Raw genomic sequence first — 24965 nt, forward strand, 5'->3', positions numbered from 1 at the left:
ATTCTGATGGAACTTAACCACAACATTCCGTACATCACTCGTGATGTACAATTATACCTTCAGACCCTGAGGGTTCTACTGAGGGGTTGCCCCCCAAAATAGCTATTTTTTTGTTTGTTTGTTAAAAGTCTTATGATTATGTTTGTTTCATTCGACATGCTGCCCTGTCTCCTAGCAACCATTGAAATTGGTGCACCTTCAATCAACCTTTGATGATGCACCTTTGATCAACCTTTGATGATGCACCTTCGATCAACCAAAATACGTTCAATGGCGAAACTCAAATACCGAATCGGCGAATGTCACAAGTGGAAACCTTCACGTCATTTCTTAATTCTCCTTTCAACTCGATCTCTCGATATTTTAATTCCAAACAGCATCATTCCAATCACAAATTAATATAATAACATTATTATAACTTTTTTTCGTGATGTAAATTTTACGAACACACGTGACGTAAACAAATATAACTGCCTTCTCAGGTTGGTTGGATCTCCGCGGACCATAAAGTTGCGTCTTGGGGCCCACTGATGGTTCACGACCCATCTGTTGAGAATCTCTGGTTTTCGTGTAAATCATCCACTTCGAGCGATGGCCAAAAAACAACAACAACACCACGTGATTTATTTCTTGTGAATCTCTTCGTGCATGTTGTTGGACGATAATGGATTATTCGAGCGCTCGGCGCGGCCTCGGTCTTGTCCCGACGTGGCTGAAGATCCAGGGTCTGTCGGAGGAGTCTCTCAGAGCCGCCATCACTGTTCTGGGGATCGAGATCTTCGGAGCTCTCTGTGCCCGAGCCGAACCCGCTCCGGTGAGGGATCGACTGTGTTCTTTGGCCGCACGGAAGTTCACCTTCACCACGTACGTCGAGCTATGTCGGTACATGGAGGCGTGCCGTGCGGGGCGAGGATCGGAACGGAGCTTCGTGATCGGATGTGGTGAGGAGACCGGAGGACTTGGTGGAGTCCTGCAGATCAGGATGGAGGATTCGACTGAAAACGACCCGGGGAATGGTGAGTCGTGGGAACTGCGGAAGTTCATGATAAATTTTACATCTCTGCCGATGATGTCGCTGAAGCCATTTTGTATTCGGTTTGTCCGTCTGTCCGCGATGACTTGAGAACGGCTGAAGGGACCTATGTAAAACATGGTGCAGGTATGTGTAATGAGGTAAAGGTGAACTGATTACATTTTGCGGTCAAAGGTCAGAGGTCATGTTGAGTAAAAGTTATGTTGCCGCACCAACAAGCGATGGGATTTTGTCTCACACTCGCTTCATTATACTCGGGGGCCCATTGGTCCGTTGCACCAAATTTTCATTGATTTTCATGGCCTTTTAACATACCTACAAGTTGCACCTTGGGGACTTTTTGGTTTTTTGGGTCATCAAGGACTTTTTGTGTCTTTTGGGTTATCAGGCACTTTTTGGGTCAAAAAGGACGTTTTGGGTCAAAAAGGACGTTTTGGGTCTTTGTGGACTTTTGGGTCATTGAGGACTTTTGGGACTGTTGGGTCCTTCGGAATTTTTGGGTCATCAGGCACTTTGGGGTCCTTGGGGACTTTTGGGTATTTTGGGTCAAGGATTTTTGAGCCCTTAGGGACTTTTGGATCACCTGGGTCCTTGGGGACGTTTTGGCCGTTTGGGTCCTTGGGGACTTTTTTGGTCATCTGGGCCTTTTGGGTCATCAAAGACTTTTTGGGTCCTTGGGGATTTTGGGGTTTTTTGGGTCATCAAGGACTTTTAGTTCTTTTGGGTCTTTGGGGATGTTTGGGTCTTTTGGGTCATTAAGGACTTTTGGGTCATCTGGGGTTTTGGGTCTCTTTGGGTCATCAGGGACTTTTGGGTGAAAGACTTTTTAGGTCCTTGAGGACTTTTGAGTCATCTGGGTCTTTTAAATCCTCAAGGATTAAAGGGGCTTCCAAGGTCAAAGGGGTTTCAGCAGTCTAAAGCGTTAAAAGGTATATTTGAATAGTCAGTAATTAATTAATAGACGTATATAATAAATACACAAAAAGTAACACACACACACACACACACCTCATCCATTTGGAGTTGACCAGCAGGAGTTCCCGGCAGGGGAAGGAGAGGGAGGTGCGAGGAGTGGAAGTGGAAGTGGGAGGTGAGGGGAAATATATACTACACAAACATTTTTTGGGAGGGGGGGTGGGGATGGCGGAGAGGGTAGCTTTGACAGGCACCTCCGTTTTGGGGGAGGGTGGGGGTGGGAGGGGAAGGAGAAAAAATTTTCCCACGCAAAAAGTGCTTTAATCTCAGTGTTGGCCAGGTAAAAAAAAAAAAACGAAATTATAAAACCCTCTGCCGCCATCACCAGGTGGCGCTACATGGTACACATTTACATTTACGCCCCTCCCCTGGCCCCCCTGAACCCTGCATGAGGCCGCGGCCCAGGGGTGCCGCCAAGGATTTTGGGCCCCATGAAATGATATCACAATGGGCCCCGATGAAGCACGCGCCCACATTTTTTCCCCGACATTTTTGCCAGGAGGTTGAAACGATGCTTATATTTCTGCATACAGTATGGAATTCACGATTTGATGCAAGATTGATACCCACACAAGAAATGTGCTAAACGCCATCTTTTACAGTCTAAATGTAATTTTAATGGTAAGAATTACAACATACATTAACCTCTTCAATTAAAATAAATTAACATCATCATCTCTTGAATGATATAACAAACAAAATAATAAAATCAGCAGCAGAAATAAAATTTCTTCTGCTGTCTCAACAATGGATGGAGGATTGGAGGTCCTCAATGCCAAACAGAAAATTAGAGCTGTCTCCCTCAACATATCACGTGCCTTCGATATGGTCTGGCACCCCGCACTGCTCACCAAACTCTCCTCCTTTGGTATCCATGGAAATCTCCACGCATGGCTGGCGGACTTCCTCTCGAGTCTTAGTCAACGTGTGGCCCAGAATGGGGTTCTCTCATCTCCTCTTCCTGTTCAGGCTGGAGTTCCCCGAGGCAGTGTTCTGGGCCCTGTGCTTTTTCTGGTCTTCATCAATGATCTCTCCGACTCTCTTGAAAATCCTCTCTATCACTTTGCTGATGACTCCACTCTCTGCTACTCCATTCCTCATCCCTCAGATCGGCAGTCTGCAGCCTCCTCACTCTCTGCAGACCTGGACAAAATCACAGACTGGTCAAACAAGTGGAACATGTCTTTCAATCCTGATCTCACACAAATCTCACACTCCAACTATGTCTCTCTGAAAAGACTGACTGGACAACCCTCCCATCTACTTTCTGAACAATCCTCTCCCAGAAGTTCTGTCACTCAAGCTTTTGGGTCTCACTATATGCCATGAGCTTTCCTGGGAAAACCACATTTCCAAGCTGGCCTCCAAAGCCTGGCGCCGACTGGGTATCCTCCGTCGTGCGAAGTCCTTTCTTGGCACACCTGAGCTCCTCACCACATACAAGGCTTTCATCCGCAGCTCAATGGAATACTGCCCCCCCCCTTCTGGGCTGATGCTCCTGCCGCACACCCAGCTCGTCTTCACGCTGTTGAAACCAAAGCTTTCCGAATCATTGGAATCTCCCGCGATGAAGCTAACTCAGAGGGCCTTTCACTCACTCACCGCAGGTAGGTAGGTGGTCTTTCTGTCTTCTACCGACTCCTATCCGGCCGAGCTCCTCCAGCTTCTGTCTGTGCACACAAGATCTGCCAGCAACCCTCTTCTGGAGAAATTGCCAAAATCAAGCCTCTGCTCACCTTCACTCCTTCATTCCTCTTTACTCCCACCTCTGGAACAAACTCCCTCACTCTCTTCAATCCCACTCCTCCCTCCAGGTCTTTAAAACAGCTGTTCACCACCATGTGTTATCTACCCCCCATCCAAAACATTGTTCTCTTCTACCCCCGTTAATTCACCTCAGTTCCATTTTTTGAAATACCGACTTCTTTCTTTCCTGGAAGTTCTTGCAGGGTCCATGCATTTTATACCTCTCCTATCCCCAATTTATACCCCCCACTCCCGCCTTCCCATGCCTCCTCCCCCAAAGTCCTCTCCCTCCCAAAGATCTTCCGATGTCCCTGTTCTCTGCTGTTGTACTTGTGTGGTTTCCTCTCTCTCCCCATCTTGTCTCACGCTCCCTTTATTGTATGTTTTGTATGTCCGTTTTTTTGTGATTGATGTTGGCTCTTGCATGAGCCTCGATCTTGTATACAAAACAAAAAAAATGCTGCTGTTTGCAAGTGCAATGTACTTTTCTGTTTTTGAGTGAATAATATATCGTGTTAAATAAATTTGTTGATTTAAGTTCAACAATTTTGTGTAATTATAATTTTTTATCATTAAATTATTTAATCAGATGCATATATCGGCATTATATCGGTCATCGGCCCTCATGCTCTCATCATATTGGATGGCATTGGTCAATATTGCCACAGGTCAATCTCCAATTCAGATATTCACCGTAATCGAATTTATTCATCCTTGTCAAACAGCTAACTTGTCCAACAAATTTATTCCAAAAAAGTTTTTTAGATATCATGTTCACAGACACAAACACACAGGGGTGAAAACACAACCTCGCCCAACTTCGGTGCCTGAGGTAATCATGTACTCACAACCCAAAAGCGATCATTGAAAACAAGGATGAAATACTCATGTACTCCCTGTCTATCCCATCAAGCGTGAATATAGTAGACAAATCATTGCGACCAGATATAGTTCCCGAGATACAATAACGACTAGAACGGCCAAACCTACCTCCACCAGGCTGAACAGTTTTCCTTTTGACCAGATGCCACCAAGATTTGGAGGAAGGAGACAGGTTTGAGAGTTCATTCTTGAGTGTGGAGAGATAGTGCTTCCTGGCACTCCTGAGGGTAGACACACACTTGTTCCGAGCTTGGTGGAAGGAACTGAGATTGCCTTCAGTTGGATTTGCCTTCCAAGAGGCAAAGGCAAGTTGTTTCAGGGCAAGTGCCTCACCACAAGATTCAGTGTACCATGGACGGGAGGAAGGGTAAGACAACTGAAGACGAGATGGGATAAATCTGTGCATGAGAGAGAGCAGTTTGCTTTGGAAGAATTTCCAGGAAGAATTGATGTCAGAGGCAGTAGAGATGGGAGACCAGTCCAGATGATTGATGGCTGCTTGCAGCCCATGCCAGTCGGCCTGAGTGAAATGCCAGACTAGTCGACGCTGAGGAGGCTCTCTGAGAATGGCCAGAGAAATGTCCACTTTAACAAGCACATGATCAGAAGAACCGATTGGAGCAGCAGAAGAAGAGCAGCAGACATTTGCAGGGAAGTTTGTCATAACCAAGTCAAGAAGAGAAGATACTCCATTGACTGAGATCCCGGTCGGGAAATTGACAGATTGTGTCAGTCCCAATGAGTCAAAGAAGTCCTTTGCTGAGGTGCCATGGCTGGTGAGAGAGGAACCCACACCCAGCCAGCTGGCATGATGACAGTTGAAGTCGCCACATATGAGGAAGAGAGAGTTGGGATGAGTTGATCGAAGTTGGTCCATGTTGTCAGACAGCGACATGCAAATGGAGTCATCACTGTTTGGAGGACGGTACAGAACACATATGAACAAAAGGTGGGAGCGGAGAGGAAGCCGTCGCGAGAGGTACTCCTGGGTGCGGGTTGGAGAGAGGGCAGTGCAAGGAGAGTGAGGAAGAGAGTTTTTGATAAAAATAGCAACCCCACCACCAGGACGAGGCTCAAGTCTTTCTTACCGGAGGAGGAAGTAACCAAGAAGAGATATTAAGGAATCAGAGACATCTTGAAGGAGGAAAGTTTCTGTTGTGGAAATCATTCAAGACCACAACTTTAGTCCATCGGTTGGTTTAATTCCATTAAGACCTTTGACATCATTCTGCAAATACAGGGATGCAATAGAAATAAGGTTTGGCATCACATAGGTCAATCCATAATATAGTTCAATGAAAGCAGGCGTAATATTATATGCGGTACGTACCGTTAGCGAGGCTACTAGTCAATGTAACATGTCACAGGAGAAGTCGCCAAGAGCAGCGGCTGCATCGGGTCTTATAGCCACGCCCCCCTAGCGGTGTCAGCGAGCAGCGAGCATCACCTGGGTTCAGCATTAATACGATTTCACTACATTCTCCCCACCGTTAGAATTACACTGCCGTGCGGCTAGAATCGAGCGAGGCGTCAGCATTAACAGGGTGCGAAATTATGGTATCAGTCGGCCCAACCGTACCGGTCCGGACGGCGAATTTCCCTGCCAGCACGTGTCCGAAATTCCCCGGGCACGGCATCACGTAACCCAGAGACCCCGACGTCAGAGTAGCTGCCAGAGTCAGGTGACGAAGGGGGTACCGCCAAGCCTTCAGGCAAGGGTGGCTGTGGCGAAGAGAGGGCCGGCAGACGTTCAGTGACGGAAGTGTCGGAAGAGTCCATAGTCTCATAGATTGGCTCGTCCGATTCCTTATAAGGGTCGGTGACCGCGCATGGGGCAAGATGGCATACGGAGACAGTGGACTCACGCCCATCTGCCATCATCACACGTGCATGCTCGGGATTAGCCTGGAGTATCTGCACTTTGTCCACTAAGGGGTCGTACTTGCTCGTGCGGACCGCCCATTTGAGATAGGCCGGCCCGGGCTCAGCGAGCCAACTGGGTAATGACCGGATACACCCCGAGCTCCTCGGGTGGTGGAAAAGTCTCTCGTGGGGAGTCTGGTTGGTGGCCGTACATAGGAGAGCCCTAATCAAGTTCAGCGCCGCAGGTAGCGACCAAGCCCATTTATCGAGGCCCCGGCCGAGGGTCCGGAGGTTGAGCATGACGGCCCTCCATATAATGCCGTTGAAGCGTTCGATCTGCCCATTCGCTTGGGGTCTGTACGGCGTGGTATAACTAGAAGCGACGTTATTTTGGAGCAAGTAGCCTCGCCCGTCCTGAGACAAAAAGACCGCACCCCGATCAGTATGCACGTAGGCCGGGTACCCAAACATGGAGAACAAATTCTGCAGGCATCGCATTACCGTGGCAGCCGTCATATCCACGCACGTATAAGCAAAAGGAAATCGCGAGTACTCATCGACGATAGTGAGCAGATAGCGAGAGTTACTCGACACCGGCAACGGGCCCTTGAAATCCATCACCAATCTTTCCCACGGCCTCGTAGCCCAAACCAGCGTCCCCATGGGAGGGTTATAGAAACGTGGTTTGATTTCTGCGCAGATAGCGCAGTCGCGACAGATACGGCGGATATCGTCAATCAAGTACGGTAGATTGCCGCGTCGCACAAAATGAGCGAAACGCGTCACGCCCGGATGCCCTGCAGTTTCGTGCAAAGCGCGTAGGCCCTCCAGAGTGACGATACCCGCGCACTTAACCGGTCTCGATAAGGCGTTGGCGACCTGGTTATCCTTCCCCGGGTGGTATTTGATAGTGTAGCAGAAGTCGGCAAGCTCTATACGCCAGCGAGTGATTTTCTCATTCTTAATGCACTGGGCGTGTAAGGTGTCGTACATGAACGCAACACTTTGCTGGTCCGTGATGATTTGAAAGCATCATCCGAGTAAGTACGGGCGCCATCGCCGAATCGACTCGACGATCGTGTACGCTTCCTTTTCGACGGACGAATGTCTCCGCTCAGCGGAGGTAAGAGTCCGTGAAAAGAAAGCCACCGGGCGCCCACCTTGGGAGAGGGTCGCCGCTATAGCATGATCCGAGGCATCACTTTCTAGGACGAAAGATCCGCGATCGTCGATCGTCGCCACAGCGGCACTGGCGATGTCGGCCTTAAGGCCTCCAAAGGCCGCCAAAGTGGCCGGACACAGAGGGAATGTGTCGCAGGCCACAAGGGGGTGAAGTTTCGCGGAGAAATTTTGGACCCACTTAGAGTAATGGGCGAATAGCCCGAGAGCGCGCTTCAGGGATGCCCGATTGCTGGGAGGGGCCATGTCGAGCAGAGGTCGCAGACGCTCCTTATCCGGAGCGACTGAGCCATGGGTCACGGTGTACCCCAGAAGATCTATCTTGCGTAGGGAGTATTGACACTTAGCCTCGTTCATGGTTAAGCGATACCTCTGCGCGACCTTGAGGAAGCGCTTCAGATCAGCATCGTGGTGCCCTTGGTCATACCCACAAACCGTAAGATTGTCTAGATAGACAAAAACATCGGTCAAGTTCTCCCTCGCAATGAGGTCATCCATGGCCCTCTGGAAATAGGCGACCCCGTTCGTCACCCCAAAAGGCAATCGAATAAACTGGTACAACCGTTGCCCCGACTCAAAAGCGGTATAGATACGATCTGACCTAGAGATAGGGATCTGATGATACACACTACGGAGATCGAGAGTGCTGTAGACCGAGTACTGGGCCACCTGTCGCACCAGCGCGTCCATCCCCGGAAGGGGGTAGGCATCCAGCTGTGTAAAATGGTTAATCGTTTGGGAATAGTCGATTACCATGCATCTGCGGTGTGCGTCGCTTCGCACCACTAATACCTGGGCCCGCCATGGCGACCGGCTGGGTTCTATGATGCCATCTTTCAAGAGCTGAGCCGTCTCTCCCGCAATGAATTGCATGTCTGCTCAAGAGTAGCACCGTGATTTTACCGCTACAGGTGTACAGTCGGAGGTTAGATTGGGGAACAGCGAAAGTGGCTGGATTTCCATTTTTGCTAGGGCACACACAGCAAGCGTGTCAGTCCCACCAACAGCAAGCATGTCTGGCCCACCAAACTCCATTTTCAGTCGTCCATGTCGCTTAAGGAAATCGTGTCCTCACAGAATGTCAGCACATGAAGCAGGTAAGACCATGAGGTGTACATCTGGGAAAACCCGTCACTTTATCACGAGTTTCAATCGACATTCCCCCTTTCGTGCTGAGCCGAAGTCCCTGGGAAGCCATGAAGATCCGTCTCGTAGTCCCCATGACCCGCCAACCATGCCTGTGCACTAGTCACTGATCGATAAAACTATCCATAGACCCTGTATCCACCAAGGCCTGCACACAATGGCCATCGACCATGAGGGGAATAACGGCTTGAGCCAGGCCGGTCGAGCCTGCTGGGAGTGGGACCGTACCTCCCGAGTGAGTCGGTCGCACCTTGCGGGTGGGTCCTATGCCAGCCGCAGTTTTCCGGGCGTCAGAGGGTGCCCGTGGAGTTTCGTATAAGTTGTCAGGGAGCGTTCCCATGCAATCAGCAGTGTTGCGGTCATTGCCGGAGTATTCGTTGTGCATGGGGCATCCGTTAAAGCTGTCAGAGAGCCTTCCCATGCATTCCGCCATCTTGCCATTCAAAATCGCCATTTGATGAGTATGGGCCTCCGTAGTCTTGCCATTCAAAATCGCCGTTTGTCGAGTATGGGCCTCCGTAGTTTGTTTTGTACCAAACGCGTGTCGCCCCCAGAGGATGCTGTACGCTCTTGAGAGACGTAGCGTGTACGTACCGCCGGGGTTTGGCGAGGCCCCAAAGTCCCTCGCGTTGCCCGGAGTCTTGTCAAGGACGCACGTTCCGTGTCCGATTGAGGATGAGACTGTTGTGGCTGTCCAGTGTCTCTTGCCAAGGTCGATTGGGTGACCAGGGGCCCGCAAGGAGGGGCACTGCCCATCAAAGCCGGGTAAGGCGCCGTGTTCCATGCTCGGCCCATAGGCTCTGCAATAAGCCCATTCAAGGTCGCGCGCGGCCGCGAACCGCGTGCGGTTTTCCGGCACACTTTTGCATAGTGCCCCTTTTGCGAGCACATATGGCATATTGCATCCCGAGCTGGACACACTGGCCGGGGATGTCGTTGACCCCCACAGAAGTAGCATGTGGCTCCGCGTAAGGCCTTGGGTCTGACCGTAGCGGCAGCCGTCAGGATCCCCGGATCCTCCGCCGGGGCTACCTGGAGGGCCGCGAGCGGGTCCGCTCCCGGTTCGTCAATGGTAGCACTCTCCGGCCGTGCGTGTAGCAAGGTCCCCGCCAAGAGGCGCGTGCGATCATAGTCGTTCGACTGCAGCCGCGCTTCGGTGTATACTTTTCCTTGTTCTAGAGCCGCCCTAAAGGTCAGGTCGGTCTTCTCCAAGAGCTTGAGCCTGAGGTCCTGAGAGGAGACTCCGGAGACGAAAGCGTCTAGGAGAAGGTCATCTTGAACCTGCTCGTGAGTCCGTGGCTCTTGGGTGCTGTCTAGCAGGAGTTGCCGGAGCTCCTGGGCATAGTGATCCATCGACTCGTTTGGTTGCTGGCGTCTTGATGATAGCAAATGCCGAGCATATATCACGCTCTTTTGCTTTATGTACAATCGCTTGAGCTCCGCAACAGCGAGGTCGTACGTCGCACATCGCGCAATACTGTTGTACACCTTGTAGTCGACTCTGGACTGGAGCGCTGCTAGCTTCGCGGCAGCTGTCGGCTCGGTGTCCTGGTCAGCGAACTGATTCTCCAAAGTTTTCAACCAGTGAGTCAGTCGCAAACCAGCATCCGGGGCTTGCGGGTCGGCGCAGAATTGCAAAACCGCCAGCATCTTGCTTCCCGCCATGTCCGTAGATTTTAATGGAATTAAGTGTTGTGTAAATCATTCAGGACCACAACTTTAGTCCATCTGTTGGTTTAATTCCATTAAGACCTTTGACATCATTCTGCAAATACAGGGATGCAATAGAAATAAGGTTTGGCATCTCATAGGTCAATCCATAATATAGTTCAATGAAAGCAAGCGTAATATTCTATGCGGTACGTACCGTTAGCGAGTCTACTATTCAATGTAACATGTCACAGGAGAAGTCGCCAAGAGCAGCGGCTACATCGGGTCTTATAGCCGCGCCCCCCTAGCCGTGTCAGCGAGCAGCGAGCATCACCTGGGTTCAGCATTAATACGATTTCACTACAGTTTCTGTTAAGCAGATCAAGTCGGGATTGTCAGAAGCAACCTGAATGGAGAGATCAATCAGGTTTGAGCGAAGGCCCCGGATGTTTGAGGTCCATATCGTTAATGAGGAGAGAGGCGGAGCATCGGGTGCAGGAGAGGGGAGGGGAGGGGTAGGGGCAGGTGAAGGATGAGAGGGGGAGGTAGGAAGAGCAGTTGATAGTATGTCAGAGATTACAGAAGAGTTACAAGAAAGGGAAGGATGAGGACAAAAGGTTTGATGGTGGTGGGATGAGGCACAGTGAGGGGTTCTTTGAGGGGTGGCAAAGGAAAGTAGAAGTTTGGGGGAGTTTGAGGTATGAGATAGAAGGGAGATGAAGCCGGGAGGAGGCAGCTTAGAGAAGGAGGTGGGAGGGGGGAGAATTGGAGAGGGATGGCAGGGGGGGGGGGGAGATTTGAAGGGGAGAGGTTGGGGGGGAGTTTTGAAGGGGAGGGGGTATGGGGAAGTTTAGGAGGGGAGGGGCAAGGGGGGAGTTTGGGAAGGGAGGGGCAAGGGGGGAGATTTGGAGGGGAGGGGCAAGGGTGGAGTTTAGAAAGTGGATGATTGATGAAAGACGAACATTTATAACAAATTGGATTTATTGTGATTTTCAAGTTAGCGATCCATTTAAGAACGATAGAGGAGGGGTGGAATGAATGTGAATTTAGAGCATGTTGTGATTTAGAATTATAAGAGATTGATTTTTTTTTTGAAGTGGAATGGGTTGGAGAGGAAATTGAAAAAAGTCTTTTAAATAGGAAGAAAAAGAGCGTGTTGTAATATACCACTGAATAAAACACTGCAGGGGAAAGTTTAAACATATTTAAATAGAACCGTGAAGAAGAACAATCTTCTATTCACAAAAATACGAATGGGGAGAGGGCCGAGAGGGACAACCACGAGTCACGTGAACAGGGCAAAAGGTGTCAGCAAAAGGAACAGGGCAAAACAGATCTGGGGAATGGCGTGAAATGGGGGTGAAACACGTGGTCGAAGAACGAACGAAAGAAAAGAACAGAGAAGGAAATGTTTTTGTTTTTTTTGAGTTAAGATTTTAAACAAGGAAGTATGGAGTGAAAAGACTAGGAAAAAACTGAGAGAACGAGAGTGGAAGGACCACAATCGACCGCTGAGAGAAAACAAAGCCTCCAGGTAGGAAGCTGAAAGAACAAGGCCGCAATATAACGCGGCATGAAATACTCGACCACTCTATGCAGGTATGAAAGATTAACACCGATAATCTTCCAAGGGACGCACTATAGATACACACACGTAAGATAAATACAGTTTCGACAAAAATACAATTGTTAACAATTACTTAACTTCAAGCGTGCGTGAAGAGTGGGACAGCTTCGAAAAACCGTAAGATCAACCCCGCAAGGTTTCAGCAGAATCTATCAATAACATTTTGAGATATCCTGTTCACAGACAGGCAGGGGTGAAAACATAACCTCCGCCCACTTTTGGTGGTGGAGGTAAACATATGGCATTGCTCATTGGGGTGTTCCTCATATAAAAGGGGGACAAGAGTTGCTCATGGGGAAGTTCTGCTTTACCTCGTGCTCTCAAAGCTTCATAACGGAGGCACCTGCAGATGCACCAAGTTTCCAGTGATCCAAAATATCGCGATTTTTATTGTACGGACGATGAAAGCAGATTTGTGAACCACACCTGGAATGACAAAAGAGGGAAACCATACACCTGTATTGGGTATGTTAAGCAGCACCGACCATTTTAAAAATATTTTGGTTTGGCTCGACTGGGGTTTGAGCCACCAACGTCCCAAAACTAGATGTGTGCGATCGCCCACAACTTACCTTTGGCCTGCAATCCAATGACAGCCAAATTTATTTGGCCACCATATGACCTTGACCTTCAATATTTATGAATAGAGTGTAAATGAAGAAAATGTGTCCCCATCTACAATCTATCCAAAAAACTCAACATCATGAAAATCGGAGGAAAGTTGCTGGAGTTAAAATCAAAAAGGTGTATACGGGTATATAAAAAAGGTACATCATTTTTGTTAGTTGCGTCAAACCTGAAAACATTAGGTCGAGGACAATAACCAAATAGTGGGGCTGCTTAAATGATGAATTGTGCCTTTTCCTTTAAAAGCATGAAACTTCGCACATGGCTAGAATACCCCAAAATAAAGATTTTTAGTCCAGGGGGCATCTCCAATTTCACCCCATATGGCGGCCATCTTGAAATTCAAGATGGCCATCATACAAGACCTTTTTTTGATGAATATCTCCATAATTAGAACAGATATCAAAATGATTGAAGTGCCTATACCTACATTTTTAGGGTCTAGGAATCCAATGGCAACATAAAATATTCAATAGTAAATGGCAGCCATCTTGAAATCCAAGATGGCCGCCATAACAGACCTGTTTTGATGAATATCTCCATAATTAGAACAGCTATCTCAATGGTTGCAGTGCCTACACCTACATTTTTAGGGTCTAGGAATCCAATGGTAACATAAAATATTAAGCAGTCACATGAAAATATTAATTTTGCATAGTATCATGCATACTGGGAATGCATATAAATACTCTTAACAGGTTGGCATTCTTCAGTGATTAAAAGTGTCTATGACATCCCAGACTGTAACTGTGCCATCTTGTGGTTTTCTAGTCTTTGCTGCATTCTCCATCACATGCGCAGAGAGAAGTACAGGGAAGTGCAGCTTTCTTACACCGGCAACGACCAGTACATCCTTTTTTGCACCCACACTTAACAAGTTCATTGCAGATCTTTGCAGCCTCTGGAAGTGTTGTCCATATTGGTTTGAACTGGCCAGCAGACGTTTTTTGCCAACCCCATTCAGTGGGGCTTGGTAGATCAGGCTTAGCATGCAATGCTTGTCCCCAGCATAGTGCGCCTTGGTATACTGCCCGCTTTACGTGCTGCACAAGGGCATCATGTGTTGGTGGAATTGATTCCACAGGTCTGCCCTTCTTTGCAAACAGTTTCTTTCGTACAATGTTAATGTCAGTAGCAGTACTTGTGCGATCATACAACAGAATAACAAATCTCTCAATGACGTTCATGCAGGTTTCAGTTATCTCTGTGCTCTGGTGGCAAATTTCTGCTAGTACCTCTGAGCTCAGGGAATGATTCCCACACATTCCATGCAGTTACCTTTCCACGCCCGTTAAACGCTGAAGAAGTGTCACACCCTGTTAGTGCATGAAACATGGGGAGGGCTTTAGATTTCTCAGGGCCAAGAGCTGTGGCTATATCATGTGCAGAGATAAATCGCATGTTCTTGCCTGTCCCAAATTGTAACCATATCATCACTGAAAGCTTCTGGGATGCTGTAACTGCAAGCACGACAACATCTGTGTCCACAGTTTGTATGAGGACCTTACTATGCCCTCTCTGTGTTGCATCAGCAGCATGTAGGAACATCCGACCATCTGCCTCTTCCTGAGTGCACGGGGAGAGTGATTCTAGATCAATGCGTGGTGGAGCAGTAAGAACCTCTGTATCAAGTGTGACAACTAGCTCCTTGCGCTGGTCTTCAAATGATTTAATTGTTTCATTGGAAAGGAAGCTGAAGAGTTCACGCTTTTCATCAACTCGAAGAAAGTTCTGCCACTGTCCAGGAATTGCAACTGAGGTATCTACTCGTCGGCGAACCCCCTTGCCACGCTTTTCACGGGTCATGCTCTTAAGGCTGTCAGGTAGGTAACGGTCCCACACCAGATCAAGTCGGGTTGCAGATTTGTACTGTGAGAAAACAAATGGGATGAAGACCTTTTCGGCATATTCGCCAAATGTTTTGACTGTGCCAACATCGGGCTTTAGCTTTTGAACAATTACTGCCCCGTCAAGTATGACACATGTCACCTCTGGCATCTGTGTGCTTGATGGTGAAAGTTCCTCAAAGCAGTCCAAAACGTTGCTCTTTGTACCAGGTCGAAGCTTCCCATCCTTGGACAGAGATGGAGGGAAAGATTGATTTTCATGATGGAAAAATTCATCCAGGTTTCCCTCGCGGGTTTGACAGGCAATATAGAGGCGAGAAAACAGTTGAACATCACTCTTCAATGAGGCTACCTTGTGTTTATCTGTCAGCTGGTCTGTTACTGATGAGCTGCCAAACAGAGGTAACTTTTTGCACGGGACGACATCATTCAAAGGCTTTGAGCGTTCAATCAGCCTCTCTTGCACAAATGACTCCAGAGCCTCCTTTCCCACTTTCTGCACGTCTTTCACACTTTGTACGACTGATGCACTTGCTATATCCTTTGTGTCAAGGACCAAAAGGTCAGCGGTTTCTTCAAGAAATGGATTACCTAGCTCCTCGATAACTGATACAAGTGATCTGACATGTTTGTCAAAGGTCATCTGGGTGCTTTTATTCTGATCATGATGCAGTGATGGCGCTTTGCTTTCATGTTGCTCCTGTGCAGTCTCAAACTCATCAATCACCCTTGAGACCTCTGGACCTGCAACCATCCATCTTTGCAGAGCATGGGCATTGTCCAGCAGACCCACAGCTCCTCCATCTCCCTTGATACGTGCATTGTTCTGTTCATGTGCATGATCTGTAGCAATTGAAGAAAATTTGCGTTGGGTCTTTTGTACCGTGAACATGCCAACTCGGAAATTATCCAGAACTTTAGGGTGTGTCTTGTGCAAGTCCATCATATCACGCAAATGGACTGTGACCCATCTTGCATAGTGCGTATGGTCAAGAGCAAAGAACCACGGAAGAAGCTCCCATAAAGCATCTAAGTACATTTCAAAGTCAGCCTCCCTCAATGAGCGCACAAAGGTCAGGATGCTGTTCTCCAATGCCATCGTGAGACTCCAGTATTGGAACTGTGGGTGTTCCTTAGTCATTTTGCCACACCAATCAGTAAATGAAAGTTTCGTCTCAGCTTCTATTGCATAGTCATTGTATGCCTGATGCTGCAGTATGTGCAAGGCTGCAGCTGTCACCTGATGGGCATTGCGCGAGCGTGAAACATGTGCAGCTCGCAGGAAAGAATCTGCACTTCCCGCTGAGGCAATATTGGCTTGCACCAATGCTTCTACCCAGCCGCTTCCAGATAACCAGTCACCCGATGTCTTCAGTGCAGTCATTTCAAAGTGCAATCCTCCGAATAGCAGAACAAATCTGTCCTCTCCATATTGCTCATGCCATTTCCATTGAATCTGTTTTGCAATTGCAAATAATGGTTGATCAAGGGCAATGACAGGAGTCTGTCCTGGATTTAGATGTTGCACGGCACTCCCAATGACATCCATGGAGTGTTTTATCATGGCCACAGTGTGTGCACTTTCATGAAACAGCGGCATTAGAGCCATTACAGATGTTGGTCGAGTTGACTGAGACAGGTTGTGAGCATGGTATGCAGCCCAGGAAATGTTCTCTGCACGGGAGGTTGAAGTGTCGTTTTCAATGTGTTCTCTTACGTTCCGGAGCCATTTGTCCTCATTCTCATCCGGTTTCTCCCGTGCAAGGGTCTTCAGACCTATGTCTGGAACTACAGATCCTTTTACACTCCTCTGAATAGGTGGTACGTTCGTGTAGTAATTTGGCAAAGGTTCAGGTTTCTTCATGCCGACAGCACCACCAAGTATGGCTCTTCCACGATCAGCACCCTCATCATGTTCCTTTGGATGCTGGAATAATGAGATGCCAGTTCCATGGAAATGGTCTTTTGCTGTTGTCGAGCTCTTATTGACATCTATGTTGTCAACGGCAGATGTAGTGAACAGGTTCCCCTTAAGTTTAGGTGGACACACGACCTGTTCCAATCTGTATAGCCGGCAAACACTATTCCCCATTTCGGTAGATATCTGAAGAACCCTATCATACGAAATGCTGACACCAAGTTGGGATAGCTTTTCGACCAACTCTCTTTTCCTAGTTTCTGCATGCAACTTCAACCCAACATAAATTGGCACTGGGGTTTCCCGTTCCTGACTGTGTCTTACATAGGTGGATTTATCCTTTTGCTTGCGGACATGCTTTACAGCATTGAACTTAAGAAGCTGTGCTAAGCTTAGTGCAGCTGGACTGGAAGGTTGGAATGCCTGGTCCTTAATACTTGGACGCCCTAGAATCATGTTGACTAGCGATACCAGCAAATCAGGCACAGATTCCTCCTGACATGTTCCACAAAATGAACCATCAAATGGCTTACACTTATCAAACAACTGTCGGCGGACGATTTCAGCTGCCCGAGCAAGGTGGATTGCATCACTATCACTGTCCTGTTTACACACCTTCGCTAAGGCATGCCCGATATCCTCATCAAAGACTAACAAAACATCTCTGCCCTTTTTAGTCGCTCTCATATCAGGAAAACGGGAAAGAATTCTCTGCTTGAGCTTTGTAGAATGTATGCGGCTTTCATGCTTGATACCCAGTTGTTCCAGCCGTGAAGAATACAGATTTGAAAGGTCAGCTAGCTTAAATACTGGAGCAGTGGCGGGGTCCTCAAAGCGGCTCTCTTCAATGAATGTCACAAGTTCTGCAAATGCAGTGCTGTGGCGCATGTTATCGCGATAGTCTGCTGGTGCTTGCTCTGTTTGAATGGTGGATGCACGATATATAGAGATGCTAGGCACTTCGCATGGTATTTTGATTCCAGTGCAATCATATCTCCACCGCTGAGACGTCTTAGCAAGTCATCGTCTTCTACAAGTGCAGCACACTCCCGAACACGTCTGTCAGTCTTGAATGTGGAAACATCATGAAGCTGGTCTTTTCCAGATGACTTCTGGCAGAAAAAGCAGAGGTCTTCACAAATTGACAATGCAGAAGTCGACTGACGAATGCGCTTAGAAACACCAGATGGACCCTCGCCTGCATCATCAGCCAATGCAGGTCTATCTTTAGAACGTTTCCTTGCACGTTCCAGTTCCATATTGTTATACTTCAGTCTGCAGGACCTATGCCAACAGCCATTATGTGCAATAAGGGCTGCCTCAATACCGTCACCTTCATTAACGCATCAACGTTTATTGTCCTTGGTAGTAGACCGATTTTATTAAACTCACGGAGGTTTGCAGTCATTGTTTTGTAACCAGCAAGCACTGTTTCACCCTTTTCCCCGTTTCGTTTTTTTGGATGCTGAACATCCTCAGCTGTTGACTCCTGGCACAAAATGCACAGCTCCCATTGAATCTCCCGATGCCGTTCAGCAAGCGGCTGTGAAGGGTCTACAAGTTTCATCTGCTTTGACATCCTCAACGGCGGACACAGTGATGACTTCTGTTACGTGGTCCTCCCGGTGACTACCTGGTCTCGGTGACCCCCGGACCATGAGAGGAACTCCGCCAGAAAGATTTATTATGTATGCGCTTTCGTAACGCAATCAATATGAATTCCAACCAAGAAAAAAAAACCCCACACCAAGGATCCGGAATAATCGATGATATATTCCCCGAGCAATCAACCATCAACAATCAGCAATCGATAGTGCAAAGATGTAAACTCATCTACATTAACTCTAAGATGGCCATCTTATACATTCCTCACGTGAGCCCCACTCCCGACTCCCTCCGTGGTCAATGTCTCTCACAATGTCTCCGTACTCCTGTAGTTCGATCTCTGCCCGTGGGCGGTTGAACGGACCCTTCCTGACGTGCTTTCACCGGGCACGTCCCGTACCGGGAACAACGGCTGCAGCGCGCACCTCCTGGCCAAGCAAAGCGGATAATGTAAAGCAGGCAAAGCAACACGCGGCTTGCCCAGCGCGCGTGGCCCCAGGTGCGACCCGTACACGGCCTTGTAGACGGCGAGGCGAACCGTGCCAGCTGCTTGGTTCCATGCACGAACCCACAGTGACTTGACGTGTCAAAGGGTAGTTACACGTCCCGGTAACTCCTCTCGCCAGACGGGCTTTGAAACGCCGATTCTCTTACATTGCTCAATCGATACCGCTCGCGTCCGAGCTTGGCGAGGAAGAAGAAGAATCGTCGCGTCTCCAGGACCTCGTGTCTTTTCTTCTTCCGTTTCCGGTCTCCTTTTTCTCAGAAGGGCTCCTGACCCTTTAATCACAACAACCTTTAATCGACTACACATTGATAAGCAAAGCCCGGAATAGTAATTCACATAAATATGTAACACTCCCCCCCTTCAAGAAAGAAAGTTTGAACCCAGCGAAAACTTTCTTTGCCGGCCAACTTGGATAAACAAACCAGATAACACACCCCCCCCCCCCCCCAACTCATCAGTTCCCCCCGGGCACAGTCATCACTTAAAAATAAAGCAACAAAATTTCACACGATCCCCTAGATTAATTCCCTCTGGACCAAGCGTCAACCACTTCTAGTTTCTCTTGAATGACGGTTAAGAGGTGGTGACCAAAGCCCCCAAATTTAAACCTCTCTATAGCACTTTTTCGGGAGGCCCAGCGGAATATTCCCTTCATGGACGCCTTAAGGAATGTGGAGTTCACGGTTAGTCCGGGGAGGAAAGTTCATTACATGGACGCCTTTAAGAATGTGGAGTTCACGGTTAGTCCGTGTAGGAGCCCCGGCTCGGCGGCTCCCCCGTATATAGTGCTTCAACTTCTCCAGACTCCTAACCGTTACGGTGGGACCCCTTGTCCCAGCCGTTACCTAACTGGCGGTCTCTTTCTCGGCCAGTGCTCTGACATTCATTCTTTTGGGAGGTGCCGTAACTCTGGGAGCCTCCATAGTAATATCGGCTGCTGCCATCCCCAAAACTACTGCCAAGTTGTCCTCTTCTGCAGACCTCTCAACGCCTACGAAAGGCCTTCCCTACTGTTATGGTCCGACCCTCCAAATCCTTACCATTCCAATTCTTCTCTGCCTCCCTGGCGTCTCTTGTGCTTGCAAACGTGACAAAGCCGAACCCTCTTGACCGTTGCGTTTCCCTGTCTTTTACCACCCGCACTTCCACCAGCGGCCCATATCTGTTGAAGACAGAGGTCAGAACTTCTTCCTCTGTGTTGAAGTTCAGTCCCCCTACAAATAACTTGGAACTTTTGTCGCCATCCCGAGCTGGTGGGGTATTATTTTCCCTGCTGTGCTCTTTACCAACCCTCGGGTTACCATAAATTTGCCCCCCGGCCAAATCATTCCCGATAATCACAGATACTCCCTCTACAGGAAGCGTGGCTTGTAAACCGACGGTGACCGGTCCTGACACCAAATCGGATTCCAAATGGATGACATGAAGTGGGGCACAAACACAGCCACCGATCCCTTGTAACCGAACACTATCACCAGTTGCTGTACTCTTTGACAATGGCAAAATGCCTTCAAGCATTAAGGATTGATGGGGTCCTGTGTCCCTCAAAACCCTAACTGGTCTTGGGTTAGTCAAGTCTCCCTTGAGTGAGACCAACCCCTCATAAATAAATGGTTGGTAACTCTTCTGTGGGCGATTTCTTACGTTTGCCATCACATTCGGAGTTGTACTAGTCGGACTCCGCTCTGGGTCTTCCCTTTTCATGAGGTAACAACTGGACATCAAGTGTCCAGGTTTCTTGCAAAAAGCGCAAGTAGGCCCGGAGGCAAAACTCGTGGTCTGCCTCGGGCCCCCTGAAAAATAAGTTTGTCTTGGGCCCGCAGCCCTCTGATTTCGAACAGGTGGGGTATCCGCGTTGTCCCCATAATCCTCTCGAGGCCGCCGCCATGTATTGTCGTTCTCCGCACCTGCTGTTCCCCACCTCCCCTGCGGAGATCTAGGCGAGGAGTTAGGTTCGTGGACCCCTATCCGGTGGGTTAAGGCATAATCATCTGCCAGGGTGGCTGCGTCCCACAACTTCGGTACTTTCTTTTCCTGCAGGTACACTTTGATGTCCTCGTGGACACACTGTTGAAATTCCTCCACCAGGATCAAGTCACGCAATGTTTCGAAGTCTTTCCCGACTCCTTTTGACTCACACCACCAATCAAACATGTTTTCTTTCACTCTGGCAAACTCCACATGGGTCTCACTCTCCCTCTTCCTGGCATTCTTGAATTTTTGCCGGTAAGCTTCCGGAACCAACTCATAGGCTTTAAGGATGTGCTTCTTCAATACCTCATAATCTGCACATTGGTCCATTGGTAGCGCCGAATAAATCTCTTGAGCTTTTCCCACCAGCACACTTTGTACTAGTATGGTCCAGGCCTCCTCCGGCCAGTTTAACTGTCGAGCCACTTTCTCAAAGTGTGGAGAAAATTTAGCGACTTCCTTTTCACTGAAGGGTGGAACCAGCCTCACATGTCTGCCCACATCCCAGGTGTTCTGGCTAGGTGTCGACCCCATCAGCAAGGGTGGTCCCTCTCCCTGTTCTCTCATTAACTCCAGCTCCTTGAATTTAATTTCTTGCTGAATCTCCATGTCACGTTCCTTTAATTCCCTTTCCGCTTTTCTCTCCTCTGCTTCGAGGTCCCTTGCAGCTCTCCTCTCCTCTGCTTTTCTTCCTTCTAACCTTTCCTGGAATTCTCGTTCCACTCTCCTTTCCTCTGCTTGTTTCTCTTCTCTCCACTCTTCTGCTTTCCTTTCTTCTTCTGCTCTTTCCTTTTCTGCTTTCCTTTCTTCTTCTGCTCTTTCCTTTTCTGCTTTCCTTTCTTCTTCTTTTATCCGTTCCTGGCTCCGTAATTGCAACTCCAGTTTCTGGAGCTCAACGTCTTCTGGTTCTTCGGGTAGCCACTGCCAGGCTAACTCGTCCCATGTTCCTAATCCCACCATAGACTGTATCACCGTGGTCTGCAACTCTGCCTTCCTCAAATTAGTTCGGACCTCCAAGTTAAAATGTTTGGCCAATTTCAAGAGGTCCGACTTTAGTAATGCTCGGAACTGTGCCTCACTCGGGGTTACCGCAAAGTTCTGTGCCACAAACGCCATGGTGCCTATCGTTAACGCCTGTTAACCTTCACCCAAGACTTTACCCCAATTTCCCCCAAAATTTACCAATTAATACTTAATTAATAAATTTTAATTAATAAAAATATTATTTTATACAATTTTATATCCCGGACGTAGACCCAATTGCGAATCCGCAAATCGTAATTTGGACGAGCCCCCAATTCTGTTACGTGGTCCTCCCGGTGACTACCTGGTCTCGGTGACCCCCGGACCGTGAGAGGAACTCCACCAGAAATATTTTTTATTTTGTATGCGCTTTCGTAACGCAATCAATATGAATTCCAACCAAGAAAAAAAAACCCCACACCAAGGATCCGGAATAATCAATGATATATTCCCCGAGCAATCAACCATCAACAATCAGCAATCAATAGTGCAAAGATGTAAACTCATCTACATTAACTCTAAGATGGCCATCTTATACATTCCTCACGTGAGCCCCACTCCCGACTCCCTCCGTGGTCAATGTCTCTCACAATGTCTCCGTACTCCTGTAGTTCGATCTCCGCCCGTGGGCGGTTGAACGGACCCTTCCTGACGTGCTTTCACTGGGCACGTCCCGTACCGGGAACAACGGCTGCAGCGCGCACCTCCTGGCCAAGCAAAGCGGATAATGTAAAGCAGGCAAAGCAACACGCGGCTTGCCCAGCGCGCGCGGCCCCAGGTGCGACCCGTACGCGGCCTTGTAGACGGCGAGGCGAACCGTGCCAGCTGCTTGGTTCCGTGCACGAACCCACAGTGACTTGACGTGTCAAAGGGTAGTTACACGTCCCGGTAACTCCTCTCGCCAGACGGGCTTTGAAACGCCGATTCTCTTACGTTGCTCAATCGATACTGCTCGCGTCAGAGCTTGGGGAGGAAGAAGAAGAATCGTCACGTCTCCAGGACCTCGTGTCTTTTCTTCTTCCGTTTCCGGTCTCCTTTTTCTCAGAAGGGCTCCTGACCCTTTAATCACAACAACCTTTAATCGACTACACATTGATAAGCAAAGCCCGGAATAGTAATTCACATAAATATGTAACACTTGTAATGGTTACCTCAGAAGCAGATGATTGTCCTGAAATGAGAGAAAAAGAAAACAAAAATAGGTTCATCAAAGGGCATCTGAAATGAGCTTAACAATATAAATACAAATTGCATTTGGTCACGAAAGTGCAGCTTCAGAGATTTCTTGACCACTGAACCAAAACCTAGGCCTGAATATCTTACAATACTCTGATGCATTACATAATACGACGTGAATAAAAATGGTCCCTAGATGGTGGCCATCTTGTGATGCCACACATTAACCAATATTCTACGTTTTCATTTGATCATTGACCCAGAAAATTGGCATCGGCGTTAAAAAAATAATTACTTTCATAGACGCTTTAAATCACAGAAGAATGCCAACCCGGTAAGAGTATTTATGTGCTTTCCCAGTTTGCATGATACTATGCAAAATTAATATTTTCATATGGCCGCCAAATACTGCTTAATATTTTATGTTACCATTGGATTCCTAGACCTAAAAATGTAGGTATAGGCACTTCAACCATTTTGATATCTGTTCTAATTATGGAGATATTCATCAAAATAGGTCTTGTATGATGGCCATCTTGGATTTCAGGATGGCCGCCATATGGGGTGAAATTGGGGATGCCCCATGGACTAAAAATCTTTCTTTTCAGGTATTCTAGCCATGTGAAAAGTTTCATGCTTTTAAGGGAAAAGGCACAATCGATCCGAATTTTTTAGCTAAGCCGCCCAGCTAAAATATGAGGGGCCCATCTTCAGTGCATGTTCACTGTTAACAATGCAATAACATCTTGGAAGGCCAAGCGGTCTTTAAGATTCCATATTGGGAAAATTGATTGATGACAAAAAACGTATTGTTGCCGATCCTGTGTTTGTTGACATACTAAGGGGAGTTTATTACCCCGCTCCCCCTCAAACTCCAGGTCCTTTGAGGCTGCCGACCACGACTAAGCTCGTGATTGATGGATTGCTTAGCAATTCCGATCGCCAACCTCCCAGCCACGCGCCGGAGAGTTTGCTGGTCAAATAATACGGCTAATAAATATTATAATACGGACTATATCATAATCTATCTATAATTCCAGTAATCTCTGTGTGTCTGTGTGTTTGTGTGTTTGTGTGTTTGTCTGTGACCGCTGTTTCTCGACAACCACGGGTCCGATATACTTGAAACTTGCCAGGTATATTGCTGGGGACCCGAGGATGTGCCTTTTCAAGGTTTCATATTAATCGGACAAGTAGTTACCGAGCTATGGCGATTTCTTTACCAAACTCCGCAAGCCGTTCGCTTTGGACCAAACCATTTCATGTAAATAGAGGGGGGGGGGGGTTCTGTGGTCGTTGCGAATGGACCAAACCATTCATGTAAATAGAGGGGGGGGGGGTTCTGTGGTCGTTACTGCCACGTGGTTTCAAAGTTTTTTTTTGTTGTTGTTTGCACGCATGTTTTTTTTGCACCCACGTACGGGCACGCCCTTGGATGTTTACACACACACACCCCTACACCAATTTTTTTTTTTTTTTTTTTTTTGGCAAGGAACGGGCACCCACGTACAGGCACGTCCTAGTACTATATAATAACTAGAACTGCCACTTTAAAACTGCTGGCAGTGATGACCGGTTTACTCGCACCCACTTTTGATACAACCCCACTTTTGATACAACCTCACTTTTGATACAACCCCACTTTTGATACAACCCCACTTTTGATACAACCCCACTTTTGATACAACCCCACTTTTGATACAACCTCACTTTTGATACAACCCCACTTTCATTGGACATGCTTTGACACAACCCCGACACACACACACACACACACACACACACACACACACACACACACACACACACACACACACACACACACACACACCACACACACACACACACATCCCCCCTACCCCCACCCACACCCCTCCCCCCACATGCACACCCCTCCAAACACACACACATACACACACCGACCCCCCCCCCCACACACACACACATCCCCCCCTACACACACACACACACACACACACACACACACACACACACACACACACACACACACACACACACACACACATCCCCCCACCCCCCCACCCCGAAAACACACACACTCACACAAACACATGCACACATCCCCCCGCCCACCCCCACCCCAAACACACACACACACACCCCCCTCCACACATACACACACACACACACATCCGCCCCCCCCCTCCATACGCACACCCCAACCCCCC

General features: G+C 48.1%; 1 protein-coding gene across 1 annotated transcript in view; it reads left to right on the plus strand.

Moving 5' to 3' along the window:
- Positions 1–865: 865 nt before the first annotated feature.
- Positions 866–24965, plus strand: part of LOC137419652 (uncharacterized) — a 320348-nt gene continuing 296248 nt past the window's right edge. Inside the window, exon 1 of the mRNA XM_078770335.1 lies at positions 866–1016. Within this exon, the coding sequence (XP_078626461.1) occupies positions 887–1016 (130 nt within the window). The 5' untranslated portion in view covers positions 866–886. The remainder of the gene's footprint in view (positions 1017–24965) is intronic.

The sequence above is a fragment of the Myxine glutinosa genome, chromosome 1 (assembly GCF_964187855.1).
Source record: "Myxine glutinosa chromosome 1, kmMyxGlut1.1, whole genome shotgun sequence".
NCBI lineage: Eukaryota > Metazoa > Chordata > Myxini > Myxiniformes > Myxinidae > Myxine > Myxine glutinosa.